This window comes from Bombina bombina, chromosome 3 (genome assembly GCF_027579735.1).
Source record: "Bombina bombina isolate aBomBom1 chromosome 3, aBomBom1.pri, whole genome shotgun sequence".
Taxonomy (NCBI): Eukaryota; Metazoa; Chordata; class Amphibia; order Anura; family Bombinatoridae; genus Bombina; species Bombina bombina.
In genome coordinates this window covers 288,973,480-288,993,019 of record NC_069501.1, presented here as the reverse complement: position 1 = coordinate 288,993,019, position 19,540 = coordinate 288,973,480, and the positions used below count along the sequence as shown (strand labels likewise).

The following is a 19,540-nucleotide window of genomic DNA, read 5'->3' as shown; positions in this document are numbered from 1 at the left end:
TTATTGGGAGGAGTTTCTCCTCCTGAGTCCACGATCCCTGAGCCTTCAGGGAGTTCCAGACTGCGCCCCAGCCTAGTAGGCTGGCATCTGTTGTTACAATTGTCCAATCTGGTCTGCGAAAAGTCATTCCTTTGGACAGATGAACCCTTGACAACCACCAGAAAAGAGAGTCTCTGGCCTCCTGGTCCAGATTTAGTAAAGGGGACAGATCTGAGTAATCCCCATTCCACTGACTTAGCATGCATAGTTGCAGCGGTCTGAGATGCAGGCGCGCAAATGGCACTATGTCCATTGCCGCGACCATTAAGCCGATTACTTCCATGCACTGAGCTACTGATGGGCTTGGAATGGAATGAAGGACACGGCAAGCATTTAGGATTTTTGATAACCTGGACTCCGTCAGGTAAATCTTCATCTCTACAGAATCTATAAGAGTCCCTAGGAAGGGAACCCTTGTGAGTGGTAACAGAGAACTCTTTTCCATGTTTACTTTCCACCCATGCGACCTCAGAAATGCTAGAACTATCTCTGTATGAGACTTTGCATTTTGAAAACTTGACGCTTGTATCAGAATGTCGTCTAGGTACGGAGCCACCGCTATGCCTCGCGGTCTTAGTACCGCCAGAAGCGAGCCCAGAACCTTTGTAAAAATTCTCGGGGCCGTAGCTAACCCGAAGGGAAGAGCTACAAACTGGTAATGCCTGTCTAGAAAGGCAAACCTTAGGTACCGATAATGATCTTTGTGAATCGGTATGTGAAGGTAGGCATCCTTTAAGTCCACTGTGGTCATATACTGACCCTCTTGGATCATGGGTAGGATGGTTCGAATAGTTTCCATTTTGAACGATGGAACCCTTAGGAACTTGTTTAAGATCTTTAGGTCTAAGATTGGTCTGAACGTTCCCTCTTTTTTGGGAACCACAAACAGATTTGAGTAAAAACCTTGCCCTTGTTCCGTCCGCGGAACTGGGTGGATCACTCCCATTACTAAGAGGTCTTGTACACATCGTAGAAATGCCTCTCTCTTTATTAGGTTTGTTGATAACCTTGACAGATGAAATCTCCCTTGTGGAGGAGAAGTCTTGAAGTCCAGAAGGTATCCCTGAGATATGATCTCCAACGCCCATTACACTGTCCAGAGACCCCGAAAATTGGTATACACTAAACTACCCCCAAATCTGGGCAAAATTGTCTAAGGATATGGCCAGCTGGGCTAAATTTCCATTGACCCTGTCAGGCAAAATAAATCTAATTAAAATGATCCTATTCCCTAAAATTCTGTACTTACTACAAAACTTACCTAGATTTATCAATCGTAAGGACTTAGTATCATTTAAACGAGACTGTCTAAAATTTTTATGGGGCAACAAACGGAAAGCGATTGCACTACATAATTTGTCACTATTTAAAACAGGGGCTGGCTTAGCTTTTCCAGATATAGAGCTATATAAAACTTAATATGCATGGGTAAATTCACATTAGAATGGTTAACAGAGGCAAATTATTTCGCCACAAATGATATAGAAGAATTTTTAGTGGCCCCATATGGCTTAAAGGCTCTGCTACATCATAAAGGGAAATTACCAGATAAAGTTAAAAAGCTATCCACCATTAAGAATATAATTGCTGCATGGCATAAACTGTTGAAATTACTACGAGTTAGCCCAGAATATTCAAAGTATCTGACAATAGTGGGGAACCCCAATTTTATACCAGCAATAGAGTCGAAGGTCTTTCATAGATGGAAGAGGAAGGGCCTAATCTACTTACAACAATTGCAAGACAGGGAAACTAAAGCCTGTAGAACATTTCATTATTTAAGAAGGGAGTTTGGAATCCCTAATAATGAATTTTATGCTTATTTGCAAATACGGCATTTTTTAGAAACTCTTAATAAAGAATCTATGCAAGATAGCTTAGGCGAAAAGATGAATATGGTATTGAATCTATATAGTCAAGGAAACTATTCTCTTTTTGGTATAAGATAATAAAAAAGTTTCAAGAAACAACAAGAATAGGGGCTTTGGCAGCAAGTTGGCGACAGCCAATAGAAAGGCTACAAAAAAGTTTCAATTTGGTAGACAAAGCAACACTATCCATAGGTTGGAGAGAGTCCCAAATGAAAGTGATAAATAAGATTTATATTACACCTGCTGTAAAAGCAAAATGGGATAAAAATGCCGAAAATAAATGTGCTAGATGCAGTTTCCCATTTGCGGATTTGACACATTGTTTATGGTCCTGTCCAAAGATTCAGAAATTCTGGGGTAAGCTGAATTTCTGGCTGAACAGGATCAATGGGAAAAATATCAAAATAGAAAAAGAGGATATTATTTTTATGTTTCAAACTCCCAGACGGCAGATTAATTTTAAATTTGTAAATACAGCAATACTAATAGGGAGATCCCTAATCTTGAAACATTGGAAGTCCACGAAAGCCCCCAGCCTAATAGAATGTATTAATAAAATTAAGGGACAATTGATAGTGGAGCAATTTGATACAACAGTTAATTCTGAAACTCAGATTAAACGCTTTCTTGACAAGTGGAAGAGATTTATTCAGGCCTTTCCGGAAACAGAACAGAAGAGGCTAATATACCCTTTTAGAGAGTCAGAAACATTAAATAATGCGATTGCTAGAAATGAATTTCCAAATTGGAACTAAGCATTGGGCCCCCCCCCTCTTCTCTGGTGTGGGGGGGGGGGGGGGTTTGGTTTCTTTTCCTTTTTGAATTTTTTTTTTTTTTTTTCATTTATTGTTTACTACTTGCTTAAAACAGAAACATAAAAATTATAATTGTAATAAGGAGGAGATGATAGCCTGCTATCGCAAATTTTCTGTTTTGTTTTCTGATGTCTGGAATTTCCTGTTACACTTGTATGTTTGTTTTATTTTCCAGAAAAATATTTAAAAATAAAAATAAAAATAAAAAAAAAGAAAAAAAAAAAAGAAGCAAAGATTAAACAAAAAAAGAAAAATAAATAAATACATACAAAAAACGCCTGGCAGTGATGTGCAGTGAGGTCAGAGGCTGGTGAGGCACTAGATATGATACGCAGGAGAAACACATGTACAGAGGGCCGCAAGTACCCCCAACAGGGCAGGTTTAAATGATAGCTGAACCAGTGCACAGGTGACATAATCAGGTGATGGGTGAGAGCAAGTTAGTAACCACTGAGTTACTGATCAGCTGATTACTTCACCTGTGCACTGATTTGGCTATAATGAAAACCTGGCCTGTTGGGGGTACTTGAGGACCATTATTGAGAAACACTGCACTAAAGCACCAGCTCATCGGAAATGTATTGATTACCTGGAGAATAAAGCACACATACTCTGCTCACTGACACCCACACACACTCTGCTCACATACACACTCACACAATTCTGTGGCACAGTGCCAGTTACTAAGCAATTAGAACGATACACAATCTCTTCTCTACTCACTACTGTATTGTAAAAATAGAAATAATTTACCATACAAGTTTTACACAAAGTTATCAATACTGCCAACACAGCTGCTGCAATATGGTGTTCATATGCACGTGCACATCCCACTTAGGTATGCTCTTCAACAAAGGACACCAAAGGATACCAAAAGAATGAAGTACATAATAATAAAAGTAAAATAGAAAGTTTTTTTTTTTTGTGCAATTTCTATCTGAATGATGGAAATGTAATTATGACTTTCATGTTCCTTTCAAAAACTAATTTGATTTGCTGACATGGGGCCAGTAACAGTTGATGCTAATTCTCAAAATATAAATAACTAGAAAAGTCTATTAAAATAGCATGCTCTACCTCAATCATGAAAGTTTAATTTTAAATGTCTCCCTTTGACTATGTGTTTAACCAGTTACTTTACAGTGGCATTATTTCTAAAAACATTTAACTGCAATAATTACATATATTTTTTAAATGACTCATTATCTCCTTTTATTAATATAAACTTGTATAAAAGCAGCACATATTAAAAACACAATGCAACAGCTTTCAATTGATTTGTGAATTACAAGTTAACATCAGTCTTTAAATAAATGGAGACACAGAGAAAAATAAAAATAGATACTGCATCCTCTGACTGAACAGACATAACATATATGGAGTTTGTACCTAATTAAATCAAATAACCATGAAAAAGGGAGGCTTAGCAATATTCAATGTCAAAAACTTTAATTTAAATAATGTGGACACTGCACACTTAACTTCAAACTCTGGGTTTTAAATTATGGATTTAAATTTGAATTGACCCTTTGACTTCCTGTAAGTATTGGGTTATGCTCACTTACTGTCCCCCCTGTTAATGAGCTGTATCTGAACACAATTCAACAAAAACACTAAACCACATTCATTAAATTATCATTTTCACTAACAGAATCCATTTCAGTAAAATCTACAGCTGCAGCACTTACTACAATAAAATGTGGTTGAAACACTGTTCTCTCTGCCTCTCTCCCTTTCCTGCTCTGTGAGGATTCAGGAAGTGACAGTGGAACATTCCACTGCACTTAGAGGGGAAGAACAGAACTCTCTTTTTCACTTTAGCAAAGCTGTCCACTTCACAGGACAGCAACAAAATAAATGAAAGTTGGTTTTTTTCCGTTTTTGTTTTGTTTTATATGATTTAACATCCAGCCCCAACCCTAAATTCCACTTACTAATGCCTCTCACTGGATTGGGTCAGCCCAAATGGGACTGCCTCAAATAAGCAGATAATGGGCCATGTAATGATCTTAACCACTTTCATCCAGTAGATGGCGCAGCATGTTGTGTAATGGTGGGCAGACCTGCTTGTGCCTCTCCATTGCACAACATGTAGCTGTGAAAAAAAAAAATGCTGGGGAAAAAAAAATGCTGGGGAAAAAAAAATAGCAATTTTTTTATTTTTTTAAAGCCAATAAAATAAAATATTTATTTTTGCCCATATGAGAGGTGAAGCACTGCCTCACCTGCCTCTAATGACTGCACATCACTGGATCCTGGACATCTCTTGCCCAAGCCTGGGCGAAGAGAGAAAGTCTGCCCCCCACTAGATCTATTTCCGGATAGGGGGCCCTTTCTTCATGCTGTCTTAGGGGCAGAAGTAGGTTTTCTGGCCTGCTTGCCCTTGTTCCAGGACTGGTTGCCTTTCCAACCCTGTCTGTAACGATTAGCAGTCCCTTCCTGTTTTGGAGCGGAGGAAGTTGATGCTGCTCCTGCCTTGAAATTACGAAAGGCACGAAAATTAGACTGTTTGGCCCGTGATTTGGCCCTGTCCTGAGGAAGGGTGTGACCCTTACCTCCAGTAATGTCAGCAATAATTTCTTTCAAGCTGGGCCCGAATAAGGTTTGCCCTTTGAAAGGAATATTAAGCAATTTAGATTTAGAAGTTACATCTGCTGACCAGGATTTAAGCCATAGCGCTCTGCGCGCCTGGATGGCGAATCCGGAGTTCTTAGCCGTTAGTTTGGTTAAATGCACAACGGCATCCGAAATAAATGCATTAGCTAGCTTAAGGGCTCTAAGCTTGCTCATAATCTCATCCAATGGTGCTGTGCGAATAGCCTCTTCCAGAGACTCAAACCAGAATGCCGCTGCAGCAGTGACGGGCGCAATGCATGCAAGGGGCTGTAATATAAAACTTTGTTGAACAATCATTTTCTTAAGGTAACCTTCTAATTTTTTATCCATTGGATCTGAGAAAGCACAGCTATCCTCCACCGGGATAGTGGTACGCTTGGCTAAAGTAGAAACTGCTCCCTCCACCTTAGGGACATTTTTCTAAATATCGGAGGAGGGGAAAAGGGCACACCGGGTCTATCCCACACCTTGCTAATAATCTCTGTAAGCCTTTTAGGTATAGGAAAAACGTCAGTACACACCGGCACCGCATAGTATTTATCCAGCCTACATCATTTCTCTGAGATTGCAACCGTGTCGCAATCATTCAGAGCCGCTAACACCTCCCCTAGCAATACACGGAGGTTCTCAAGCTTAAATTTAAAATTTCTGAATCCGGTCTCCCCGGATCAGATCCGTCACCCACAGAATGAAGCTCTCCGTCCTCATGTTCTGCAAATTGTGACGCAGTATCGGACATGGCTCTCGTATCATCGGCGCGCTCTGTCCTTAACCCAGAGCTATCGCGCTTGCCTCTTAACTCAGACAAATTAGATAATACTTCTTTCATAACATTAGCCATATCAAAGTGATTTGTAAGGGCCTTGATGTACTTGGCGCCACAATCTCACGCACCTCCTGAGCGGGAGGCGAAGGTACTGACACGTGAGGAGAGTTAGGCGGCATAACTTCCCCCTCGTTGTCTGGCGATAATTTCTTTACCGGTAAAGACTGACTTTTATTTAAAGTAACATCAATACAATTGGTACACATATTTCTATTGGGCTCCACATTGGCTTTTAAACATAATGAACAAGCAGATTCATCTGTATCAGACATGTTTAAACAGACTAGCAATGAAGGCTAGCAAGCTTGGAAAAAATCTTTCAATAAATTTACAAGCAATAGAAAAAAACGCTTCAGCGCTTTTAAAAACACAAAAAAAACTGTCACAGTTGAAATAACAATGAACTAATTCAGTTATAGCCAACAAATTTAACAGTAAATGTATGAATTTAGCAGAGGATTGCACCCACTAGCAAACGGATGATTAACCCCTCAATACCCAAAAAACGGATAATCAATTTCAGATTTAACGCTTTTATCACAGTCAAACACACTGTCACAGGTCTGCTGTGACTGATTACCTCCCTCAAAAATGAATTTTGAAGACCCCTGAGCTCTCTGGAGACGTCCTGGATCAAGGAGGAAGAAGCAGGAAGACTGTGCTAGAATTTTAACTGCGCAACAAGGCGCTAAAAAAAGGCCCCTCCCACTCATATTACAACAGTGGGAGACCTGTTACAACGGTTTCTATGCAGAAATAAACGTTAGCCATATGGAAAAAAATCATGCCCAAAAAGATTTATCACCAAAGTACCTCACAAAACGAATAACATGCCAGTAAACATTTTAAAAACAACTTTTCCAGTGTTATGCAAAGTTATCACTAAGCCTGCTACCAGTCGCTTCTACTGCAGTTAATGCTCATACATTTATTTCAGTATTAACAGTATTTTCTCAGTCAAATTCTAGTCCCTAGAAAATAACTCAACTGCGCATACATTTATCAGCCTGATACCAGTCGCTACTACTGCATTAAAGGCTGTACTTACATCATATGGGTAACAGCAGTGTTTTCTTAGTCAATTCCATTCCTAGAAAATATTTTACTGCACATACCTCATTTGCGGGGGACCCCGCATGCTATTCCCTTTTCTGAAGTTACCCCACTCCTCAGAATGTGCGAGAACAGCCAGTGGATCTTAGTTACGTCTGCTAAGATCATAGAAAACGCAGGCAGATTCTTCTTCTAAATACTGCCTGAGAGAAAAAAACAGCACACTCCTGTGCCATTTTAAAATAATAAACTTTTGATTGAAGAATAATTAAGTAAAAAACTCCTATCTCCTCTCACAACCTCCTTTGTTGAGACTTGCAAGAGAATGACTGGGTATGAAATGTGAGGGGAGGAGCTATATAGCAGCTTTGCTTGGGTGATCCTCTTGCAACTTCCTGTTGGGAAGGAGAATATATCCCATAAGTAATGGATGACCCGTGGACTGAACACACTAAACAAGAGAAATAAAGGGGAATTACCTAAATAATATGTAACTGCCCCAAGGTCATATACATATATAATAAATATATATAACAATACACCAACAAGTACTAATAATAGGCACTCTGCTACTGGAGGAAACCAGTAGGAAGCCAAAACCAGTGCTGAAACATGACAGCAGGGGATCTGTCATAGGAGTATATTGACAAACCAACAGGAGGCGGCAAAGGACAAGTCCCTGCGACATCTGTGGAAAGGCTTGTGATTAAATCCCAATAGGTGAAATATATGCCAATACTTCAAATACATAACTGCAAAAATTGGCACCCTTTGGAATCACAGTACTTAGACCAGAATCTCAAAATGATTTGGGATAAGTGTAAAAAAAAATATCCCAGATTTCTTATGGTGAATATTACACAACATGTCACAAGCATTTGTGCTAAATTGCAACATTGAATCTCTCCATAACATGTTTAACTAATTAAAATTAAACAACACCACAATCTTAATGAAAGGGACATAATACTCATATGCTAAATCACTTGAAACTGATGCAGTATAACTGTAAAAAGCTGACAGGAAAATATAACCTGAGCATCTCTATGTAAAAAAGGAAGATATTTTACCTCACAACTTCCTCAGCTCAGCAGAGTAAGTTCTGTGTGAAAAGTTATACTTCACCTGCTCCCAGCTGCAGGTAAAAATAAAAAAAATGAAGAAATGAACAGCAGCCAATCAGCATCAGCAGTGCTGAGGTCATGAACTCTTACTGTGATCTCATGAGATTTGACTTAACTCTCATGAGATTTCATAGTAAGCTTCCTTTACCTGATTGGTGAAATAATATGAGAGTTCACGATGCTCATCCTTTCAGTTGTCCCGGGACAGACACACTAAAATGCTGCTTAGAAATCCTTTACAATGGGAGGTGGCTACTGAGGAACTTTTGAGGTAAAATATCTTTCTTTTTTACATAGAGATGTTCAGGTGATATTTTCTAGTCAGCTTTTTACAGCTATGCTGCATCACTTTCAAGTGTTTAAACATTTGGGTATTATGGCCCTTTAATTTATTATAATGCAAAGCATAAAAAAATAAAGTGTAAACAATGTGCATGGTTTTTTTTTTGTCCACATTTTTTGAAATCTAGCTTTTAAAAATTGAGTTTATTTTTACTGCCCCCAGAGATGTTGGGTTGCATATTATCATTTGCATACTAAAATTGTTAGTACATTTACCTTGCAACATGCTACACAGGGATTGGTTAGTCAGTGAAGATGCATATTGTATTTGCCACTTATTGTTAACAACAAAGGGATCAGCTAAATATGCTTAACAGGCTTTATAGTAACTAAGTATCTATAATATGTAAAAAATGATTATCTTTATGTCTCCCTTTTATAATATAAACATAAATAATATAATAAATATAAAGATGAACAAGGTGAGCCTGTCGTGTTTCAATAGAATAGCATATCAGCCAAGTCTAAACATTTTAAAGCAATTTAACATTGTGTTAAAGGGACAGTCAACACCAGATTTTTTGTTGTTTAAAAGATAGATAATCCCTTTATTACCAATTCCCCTGTTTTGCATAACCAAGTTATATTAATATACTTTTTACCTCTGTGATTACCTTGTATCTAAGCCTCTGCAAACTGCCCCCATATTTCAGTTTTTCTGACAGACTTGCATTTTAGCCAATCAGTGCCAACTCTTAGGTAACTTTACATGCATGAGCTCAATGTTATCTATATGACACACATGAACTAACACCCTCTAGTGTGAAAAACTGTCAAAATGCACTCAGATTAGAGGCGGCCTTCAAGATCTAAGAAATCAGCATATGAGTGTCCTAGGTTTAGCTTTTAACTAAGAATACCAAGAAAACAAAGCAAAATTGGTGATAAAAGTAAATTGGAAAGTTTCAAATTACATGCACTATTTGAATCTTAAAAGTTTATTTTGGACTTGACTGAGTCTGTCCCTTTAACTGCAATAGCCATAACACACCCACAACTTACTTTATTTGGAGGAACCAATTCAGGCTTGAGTCTGCAAACAACAAGGATAGCCACGGCCATATTGCTAGCATTAAGTACATTGTTTTGCAGTTCTTACTTGTTAAAGCCAATTAGGTAAAGGTATGTAGTAAGGTTAGCCTTGAAAGGTCTGCAGGGTGCATTTCCAGCTTTGAGAATTAGAAAATCAAACATTTTGAAAACTAAATTACATTAAAAGGGCAGAGAATAAATAACTAACATATATTGCATTTTATATAAAAAACCTCATGGTGTTTACTGTCCCTTTAACTAGTAAATGTTTGTAATCAGTTCTTGTGCTCATGTTAGGCTTACCCTGATTGTGATGCGGCGGATGATAAAGGTGCATCATTGCTGTGTTTTCTCGATGTGTCTTTGCTCTCGGGTGGACTAATCTGACCCCTTCTGCCCATGCAGGCTGTGTTCTTTCACACAAATGTCCTCCCTGGGAAGGACAGCAGTGACGAAGGTTGTGTGATGGAGGAAGGGCAGACCGTTTCCTTCGATTACTCCTGCTTGCAGCTTCAGTCCTTGGCCCTCTATTGGTAGATGGAATGTCAGGATCCTTAGTTTCCTGTACATGAGAATAGAACCGAGGTGTGGGCTGACTGTGTCTCACAGTCTCCTTGTTAGTCCGCGGGTCATGGTAAGGCTTTGAAGTCCTGTGCTCTCTGCGAGTCAGAAGAGTTCTGGATTCTCCACTACTACCATGTGCAGCTCTGTGCTCCCTGTTGCACCCAGGGTCTAGTCTCGACTCCCCTCTAGGAGTCCTGGGCTTCCGCTTGGCTCTTGGAGGATTAGAGTGGGATTGATTTCTTGGGTAGTGGTGATGCCTGTGTTGGTGGAAATGAACATGACTGGCATGGAATCCCTGGGTTGGCACATTAGTATTAAATCCTGGGAGTTCTCCATGAGGTAGAAGAAGTGGCACAAGTGCTGGGGGGGATGAATCCCCCTGGTTGCTCCTGGAGCTGTGGCAAGAAGAAGAAGAGGAGCCTTGCAGGCAGCGTAGACTGACATCTGTACAGTTCTCGCTGGAAGAGCCATGACAGGGACCTGAGCTACTGTCACTTCCAGGATCATCAGGCAGATATCCGCTAGACACCTGACAGAATTGAGAGGTGCTAGGGCCTATTACAGCCTGTTGTGCACGCCGTTGAGTGCGAATTCGTGTAGCCAAAGGCTCTGGGAGTTCACAGAAAGGTCCATTTCCCAGGTAATAAGGCGAGTGGGATACATAGATGTTATTGTTAGGGGGTGGGTATGCCAATGATGATCCATTAGGCATAAAGTGGTGCTGAAATTGTGCAGTGCCTGGGTATCGCCTTAGCAACTGAATCTGCGAGGGAGGCCTGGTAGCAGAGGCACGTGATGGCGTTTCGCTCTCTAGTATAAAAACAGGAAACAATAATAAAAATAATGACTATTGTTACACTAATTTCACATATTTGCCTTCATGCATACAGGACTTATAACATATTTTTAAAACAATAATGCAATTAAATGGAATTTTAAATGTTAAAGTAATTTATTAGCACATGTAATATTTACATTACTGACACCAACTTATTATTTGTTTGACTCAAAGGAAAGTTAAATAAACAGGTAAATTGATAAAGCTGTTAAAATTAGGAAATGTCAAAGCTTCAAAACGATACACTGCCAGACTTGCATTGTGATAGCCAATTCCCATAATGTAACAAAAATATAACAAATCCAGCGGCTACATTCATATATTTAACATTGGGTCAAAACAAAGCAAATGACATTTCAGGGTTAAACTAGGCCCTTAATCATAATTAAGGACCTAGTTGAAGATTGAAATTTAGCTGGCAGCATTTTTTTATATTTTTGCTTGATCAGAAAATGGCCAATGTGCCAATCAGGAATGGCAGCTATAATGCTTGTGGGGCCCCTGGCATTTGTATTTTAACCCCTTTCACATAGTAATCTAGAGTGAGTCATCAAAAATGACACATGCTAACAAATTAGGGCATGTTGTATTTGCATTACAATATCCTTTTAATCTTCATATATCACATGGATCTTCACTCTACCAATTAAAGTGATGATAAATCCTAGCGTTTCTGAAATGCTAGGATTTACCATTGGAACAAATAAAGGGGACTTTCAGTCATAAAGTATAAAATACTTCATGCTAAAAGCTCCTTTATTTGTTTGAAGCATTCGCCGCACTGAGCTGCTAAGGCAGCCCACAGCAAAACGTTTTCCACCTCTTAGCCAATAGCCGTGCGGAAAATCTGGCTTGGCGCCGACTAGCGACAGATTTCCCGCACGGCTATTGGCTAAGAGGTGGAAAACGTCACCTCTCAGCCAAATCGCATTCTGCCATGGGCTGCCTTAGCAGCTCAGTGTGGCGAAAGCTGCAAACAAATAAAGGAGCTTTTAGCATGAAGTATTTTATACTTCATGACTGAGAGTCCCCTTTATTTGTTCCAATGGTAAATCCTAGCGTTTCAGAAATGCTAGGATTTACTGTCACTTTAATTAGTAATATGTCAGTCTGACAGAATATGATATCCTCCATGTAGTCCGCAAGACCAGAGCAAATAATTCTAGTATGCTTACCTAATATGTTATACATGCAGAGAGGACATGTGTGATGTTGCCTCAACCACGGATCCACACAATCCAGATGATACTCGTGACAGCAAGGCAAAATCCGCAACACCTAAACAAAAACAAAACGCAATTCAAAAGCTAAACTGGGTTTATAAATCAATAAATAAAAAGGAAAGGAGATTAATTATAACTGTGAATCCGGTTGACGCTCTACAAATAAATGATGATAACTTAGGAAAGAGATGGCAAAGATATGGCCTGCAAAGCCAAGGTGGAACCATAATATATTTGCCTCTGGCTCCCACTATACTGCTTGATTTGATTGGCTGCAACTGCAGGGGTTTAATAAAATATTTATTAGTATTAATCCATGCTGTGTATCAGCAATTTAGCTTACATTTTTGGTATTTATAATGGCTTTAAAAGATGGAATCATTTTAATATTTCTTCAATCCTATTAAATAAAAAAATAAAACGGGCAAAGAATTTTTAGGTTATCACTAATTCAGGTGCACAATCTCAAAAAAAGTTTCACCATCCCTGACTGAGTACATAGTAAATAAATAAAGGGACGTGACTACAAGTTGCATTTGTGTACAACTTGCAGGATTTATTTACAGATATTAATACGCATCTGCCAAGTATCTATCAATCTTAGAAATCAAGTGTTTTACTTCAAATATACTCGCATATTGCGTTCATATAACAGGTACTAAAAGGACCACAAAAGTCAAAAATAAACTTTAATGATTCAGATAGAACAGCAATTTTAAACAACTTTCTAATTTTCTTTCATTAACAAATTGTGTGGTCTTTGTGTATTTACCCTTTCTGAAGCACCGGATCCTACTGAGCATGTGCGAGAGTACACAATGTATACGGATATGCATTTTGTGATTAGCTGATGGCTGTCACATGATACAAGAGTTAGGAAATGTAAGCAAAAGTTGAAATTTGTCAGAAAAAAAAAAATCTACTGTTTATTTTAAATTCAGAGTAAGTGTTATTGAATAGTTTTTTATTGTACATTTGCTGCTAAGGCAATTATACTATATTTAATGGTAATTTAACATACACACATTAGATGTCGTACCAGTTGTATTACTCAGTTGCTGCACGTTTGTTGATATCTATCATTTACGTTTTAGATTTTTTGCAATGTACTCAAGCATCTTTCGACAGGCATAAAGGGGACATAAAACAAGATTTGCAACTAATGATGTTAGTATTAATGTTCTAGAGGGGTGTCAGACATTCCTGCTCAATAAAATACTTCCAGGACACCCCTTCTATTATTTACCCTTCCTTATCCTGTATTCTTCATTGCACATATAACCCACTTGAAGAATGAAATGATACCCAAACCAATCTCAATACAGATTATGGTGAGTAAAAAGTTGAGATAAGAAGTCTGCCATCCATAGCTCAGGGGTTAATGCACTAGTATTATAAACCAAAGGTTATGTGTTTGAAACTGTAACATGATTTCACATCTAAACAAATGCGGTTACTTTTTCCACAGAAAAACATAATGTATGCTTACCAGATAAATTCCTTTCCTTCCTGGCGGGGAGAGTCCACAACTTCATTCCATACTGTTGGGAAATACAATACCTGGCCACCGGGAGGAGGCAAAGACACCCCAGCCAAAGGTTTAAATATCCCTCCCACTTCTCCTATCCCTCAGTCATTCTGCCGAGGAAACAAGAAAAAGTAGGAGAAACATCAAGGTATAAAGGTGCCAGAAGAAAAATATAAAAAAGGAGCCACTCAACAAAAGTAAATTACGAGCGTGGTCGTGGACTCTCCCTGCCAAGAAGGAAAGGAATTTATCTGGTAAGCATAAATTATGTTTTCCTTCCATAAGGCAGGGAGAGTCCACGACTTATTTCTTTACTGTTGGGAAAACTATACCCAAGCTCCAGAAGACACTGAAGGAATAACGGGAGGTAACAAAAATAGAGGCAGACCCTATTCTGAGGGCACCACAGCCTGCAAAACTTTTCTCCAGAACGCTGCTTCAGCTGATGCAAACACATCAAACTTGTAAAATTTTGAAAAAGTGTGTAAGGAGGACCAGGTAGCAACCTTACAAATCTGATCCATAGAGGCTTCATTCTTAAAAAGGAGGAAGCCACTGCTCTAGTGGAATGAGCCGTTATCCTCTCAGAAGGCTGTCGCCCCGCTGTTTCATAAGCTAAGCGGATGACACTCCTCAAACAGAAAGATAGGGAAGTCATAGTAGCCTTCTGCCCCTTACGCTTCCTCATAAAGATGACGAAGAGGAAAATTGTCTGAATTCCTTAGTAGCCTAAAGACAGAACTTCAAGGCACGAACCACATTTAGATTTTGAAGCAAGCGTTCCTTCACTAAAGAAGGAATTTCTTGATTAATGTTAGGATCCAACACCACCTTAGGGAGGAACCCTAATTTAGTACGTAAAACCAATGCCTTATCAGCATTGAAAACAAGATAAGGGGGGGTCACATTGCAAAGCAGAAATATCAGAAACTCTGCGCGCAGAGGCAATAGCCAACAAAAAAAGAACCTTCCAAGATAACAATTTAATGTCAACAATATGCATAGGCTCAAACAGAGCCTGATGCAAAACACTAAGAACAAGATTGAGGCTCCAAGGCGGAGCCCCAGATCTAAACACAGGTCTGATCCTAGTCAGAGCCTTAACAAAGGACTGCACATATGGAAGCTCAGCCAATCTCTTGTGCAGTAACACCGACAGGGCCGATAACTGTCCCTTCAGGGAACTAGCAGATAGACCCTTCTCCAGTCCATCCTGGAGAAAGAATAAAATTCTGGCAACCTTAACCTTATGCCAGGAAAAGCCACGCTCTTCACACCAGTACAAGTAAGTCCTCCACACTTTATGGTAGCTACGACGGGTAACTGGCTTACAAGCTTGAACCAGAGTGTTAATAACACTCTCAGAAAACCCTCTCTTGGCTAAGATTAAGCGTTCAATCTCTATGCAGTCAGTCTCAGAGAATCTAGATTTTGATGAACGAAGGGACCCTGTATCAGCAGACAAGGTAACTTCCACTGAGGAGATGAGGACATCCCCACCGGATCCGCAAACCACGTCCTTCGCGGCCACGATGGAGCAATCAGAATCACTAATGCCTGCTCCTGCTTGATTCAAGCAACCATACGAGGGAGAAGCAGTAATGGAGGAAAAAGATATACGAGCCTAAAACTCCATGGAACTGATAGGGCATCTATCAGTTCTGCCTGAGGATCCCTCAACCTCGAACCATACCTGGGTAGCTTGGTATTGAGGCGGGATGCCATGAGATCTATCTCCGGCATCCCCCACTCGCTGCATATCTCTGCAAACACCTCGGGATGAGAGACCATTCCCCTGGGTGAAAGGATTGCCTGCTGAGGAAGTCGCCTTCCCAGTTGTCCACACCCGGAATGTGGATCGCCGACAGCGTACATCTGTGAGTCTGTGCCCACTCTAGTATCCGAGATACTTCTCTCATCGTCAAGGGACTTCTCGTTCCCCCCCTGATGGTTGATATAGCAGTCAAGGTTATATTGTCTGACTGGAATCTGATAAACTGGGATGTGTTCTGGCAACGGCTAGAAGAGCCCCCAGAAGCTTCGAAAATATCCTATATATATAAGTGCTGGATGAACTGGAAGTGCTGGTCCAGAAAGGCAAACCTCAGGAACTGAAAATGTTCCCTGTGTATCGGAATGTGAAGGTATGCATCCTTCAGGTCTATGGTGGTCATAAACTGTCCTTCCTGAACAAGAGGAAGGATTGACCTTATTGTCTCCATCTTGAAAGCGTGAACACTCAGAAACTTGTTTAGGCACTTTAAGTCCAGAATTGGACGATACGCTCCCTCCTTTCTTGGAACCACGAAAAGGTTTGAATAAAACCCCAAACCTCTTTCTGCTGTAGGTACCGGGACAATTACTCCTAGAGAGGAGAGATCTTGTAAACTACCTAAAAAGGCAGTCCTCTTTTCTGGTCTTGTAAACAGTCTGGAGAGTAGGAATCTGCCCCTGTGCGATTGAGATTTGAATCCTATCGTGTATCCCTGAGATACAACCTCCAGGACCCAATTATCATGTACATCCTGGAACCAAGCCTCTGAAAAAAGAGACAGTCTCGGCGGGCTTCTTAGTCTGGACTTATTCCAGGACTGAGCCGGCTTCCAAGTACTCTTGGGCTGATCAGACTTGGATAAGGATTACTGTCGTTGTGACTTGTCAGAACGAAAACTAGACAATAGTCGTCCCTTAGGCATATTCCTCTTATCCTGCGGTAGGAAGGCACCCTTCCCTCCGGTAACCGTAGAAATAATAGAGTCCATCCATGGACCGAATAAAATCTTCCCCTTGAAAGGAAGAGAAAGGAGCCTGGATTTAGAAGTCATATCCGCAGACCAAGACTTCAACCAGAGAGCCCGGCGTGCTAGGACCGCAAAGCCAAAAGCCTTTGAATTTAGGCCAATAATCTGCATATTCGCATCACAGATGAAGGAGTTAGCAATTCTCAGAGCTTTAATTCTCTCCAGAATATCCTTGAGGGGAGTCTCCACCTCAATGAGCTCCGACAGAGTGTCGCACCAGTAGGTAGCTACTCCTGCAACCGCGGCTACAGCTGCCACCGGTTGAAATAAAACCCCCATCTTCCTAAGAAAAGTTTCCATTTTCTTATCCATAGGCTCTCTAAAAGAAGAACTATCCTCCAGAGGGATAGTATTACACTTAGCCAGCGTAGAAATTGACCATCCACCTTAGGGATGGAGCCCCACAAATCTAATTGAGAGTCAGGGACCGGGAATAACTTTTTAAAATTCGACGAGGGGGAAAAAGAAGTTCCTATTCTTTTCCATTCTTTACTAATAATGTTCGCCATCTTAACTGGCATAGGAAAAGTCAGAGGGACCTTCTTGTCTTCATAAACCCTGTCTAATTTAGGGATCTTAGGTTCCTTAGGGAGTTTAGCCTCTGGAACCTCTAGCATAGACAGAACCTCCTTTAATAAAAAAAATGCAGATGCTCAATTATAGTTCCACCCTCTGAAGCTACAGACAGAAGCTGGGACATAGTAGCTAAATCCGACAAATATTTAGATGACTATGTCAGGAAAACTATGTTTAACCTTTCTCTTACATTTGCTAGAGGGAGGCAAGGCACTCAGGGCCGCAGACACTGCCGACTGCAACTGCGCGGTAAAGTCTGCAGGAAAAAAAAACCCTCCAGATGGAGGATTAGTTGAGCCGCGGGGGTACTGCATGTGGAGCAGGTAGTGTAGAAAGGGTAGTAATCTCTCGGGACACAGATTCCTGAGAGGTAGATGGCTCAGAGGGGCTAATAGCGCTATGAGTATTAGCAGGTTTGTCTCCCTTCTTAGATTTTAGAACAGTGCTTAGGCAAATGGAACAAAATTGAGCAGGCGGGCAAACCACGGCCTCCTCACAATATAAACAGGAATTATTAATCAGTACAGAAGGAGCGGAACCTTCAAATGTAGTAGGCGTTCGCACTGCTCTCTGCTTGCTCATTTGTTGGTGCATATGCACATAGTTTAACAGACTTTGTTACTTTAATTGTTTGTAAAATTAGCCGATGTGCTATGGGATTAACCCTGTCTCTACACTGACTTGGTTCTGCCTTAGGTGCTGTATGAGTTAGTTTAAGTCCTGGTGGCAAATAGCGAGATAGGGCTCTCTGCAAGTACAGCTACGGATGCTTAGTGTATATGTGACATACACTAGATTGTCTAAAGTGTGATATCCCAAGGGACAATCCCTCTCTCCATACTAACTCGATATCTGCTCAGGTGCTGTGCAAATTAGTGTAAGCCATTGCGGCTAATATTGAGGGATTTCCACTAATCACAGCAACCTGTGCTTTTGCATATACTGTACATGACTTATGGATTAAAGTGTGATACTAATATAATTGAACTGAGTATTGTGACTCACTCAACAGAGGGCAGGCATATGTATTTGTATGTTTTTTAAATGATTTTAAATGTGTGTCTTAGTTTTTAATTAATAATATTAAAAGTTACATTTTATTTTAAGTCCTCCCCCCTTCCTTACCCCCCTCAAATTGTTTGGTATAATCCTCAACTGTATATAACAACTGTGCCATAAAGTACTTCTTTCTCTCTATCTTTATTTTAAATACTTTGTCAGTACTAGGCACTGCCTTTTGCAGTTACTTAGGTTTTTCTGCATTAGGACTTGAGTATTTACCCTACCCCCACCTCCGTCTGACTTGGTTTCAGACAAGAAATTAACACCTTCTAATGTAGTATCAGAATCCGCTAAGATATATCCACAGAAGGACAGACAAAAAAAAAAGAACGCTTTTATTAAAAAAATGGCACCTTAATAATTCCAATGGCTGGGGCACTCACCACCTCCTAGACCCAGACAGCTAACAGTGAAAATGCTCTCCTTAGGAGTGATGACCGCAGCAGGACCGTAGGAAAATAAAACGACTGCACCCGGTCACGTGGGGCGTAGGACAGGACTTACCCTGCTATGAAAAAGGTGCTAAGCTATTATCAGCTGCGCAACGCTCAAAAACTAAACTAAAAACTGTTTGTTCCAAGCCAAAAGCACACAGTCTATGAGCCCAAAAACTCACATTAAAGCAGTTATAAAAACCCTAGTTGTTCAAAAAATCTCCCTGAAGGAGATATTAACCCTTCATCCTATCGAGGCATAAAGAAGCCACACTGTGACCCTGTATAGCAAAAGTGTATATTATAAAACGGTCTTACCCTCCAGGATCCATGCTGTGGAACAGGCACAGCCTCTCAAGTGTGACAGTCTTGCAGTGACGCTCTGACCTGGACTTGAGTGTGTAACAGCAAGCAGTGAAACTTGTTAACACTGATTACTCAGGAGCTGTTAGGCGACAGTCTGGATGGGTTCAGAGAAAAACTTTCCCTGCATCTCCAGACTCTTACTTTCATCAATACTCTCACTGAGAGGTTGACATGATTACTTAAAACTCCATTACTTTCTTGAAGGGAACATACCCATTACAGGACTATCCAAATCTTCTGACACGTCTCTGCCACCTCCTATAGTGACGAAAGGCAAAGAATGACTGGGGGATAGAGGGGAAGTGGGAGGGATATTTATGCCTTTGGCTGCGGTGTCTTTGCCTCCTCCTGGTGGCCAGGTGTTTCATTTCCCCAACAGTAAGTCGTGGACTCTTCCAGCCTTATTTTTATCTTTTTATATTTATGGAAG

At 40.2% G+C, this 19,540-nt stretch overlaps 1 protein-coding gene across 3 annotated transcripts in view; it reads right to left on the bottom strand.

Moving 5' to 3' along the window:
- RNF43 (ring finger protein 43) overlaps positions 1-19,540 on the bottom strand; it is a 137,913-nt gene that overhangs the window by 34,751 nt on the left and 83,622 nt on the right. For all 3 annotated transcript variants that reach the window (XM_053706350.1, XM_053706351.1, XM_053706352.1), the window contains 2 exons: positions 12,296-12,398; positions 10,022-11,092 (listed from right to left, as the gene is read on the bottom strand). In XM_053706350.1, the coding sequence (XP_053562325.1) occupies positions 10,022-11,092; positions 12,296-12,398 (1,174 nt within the window). The remainder of the gene's footprint in view (positions 1-10,021; positions 11,093-12,295; positions 12,399-19,540) is intronic.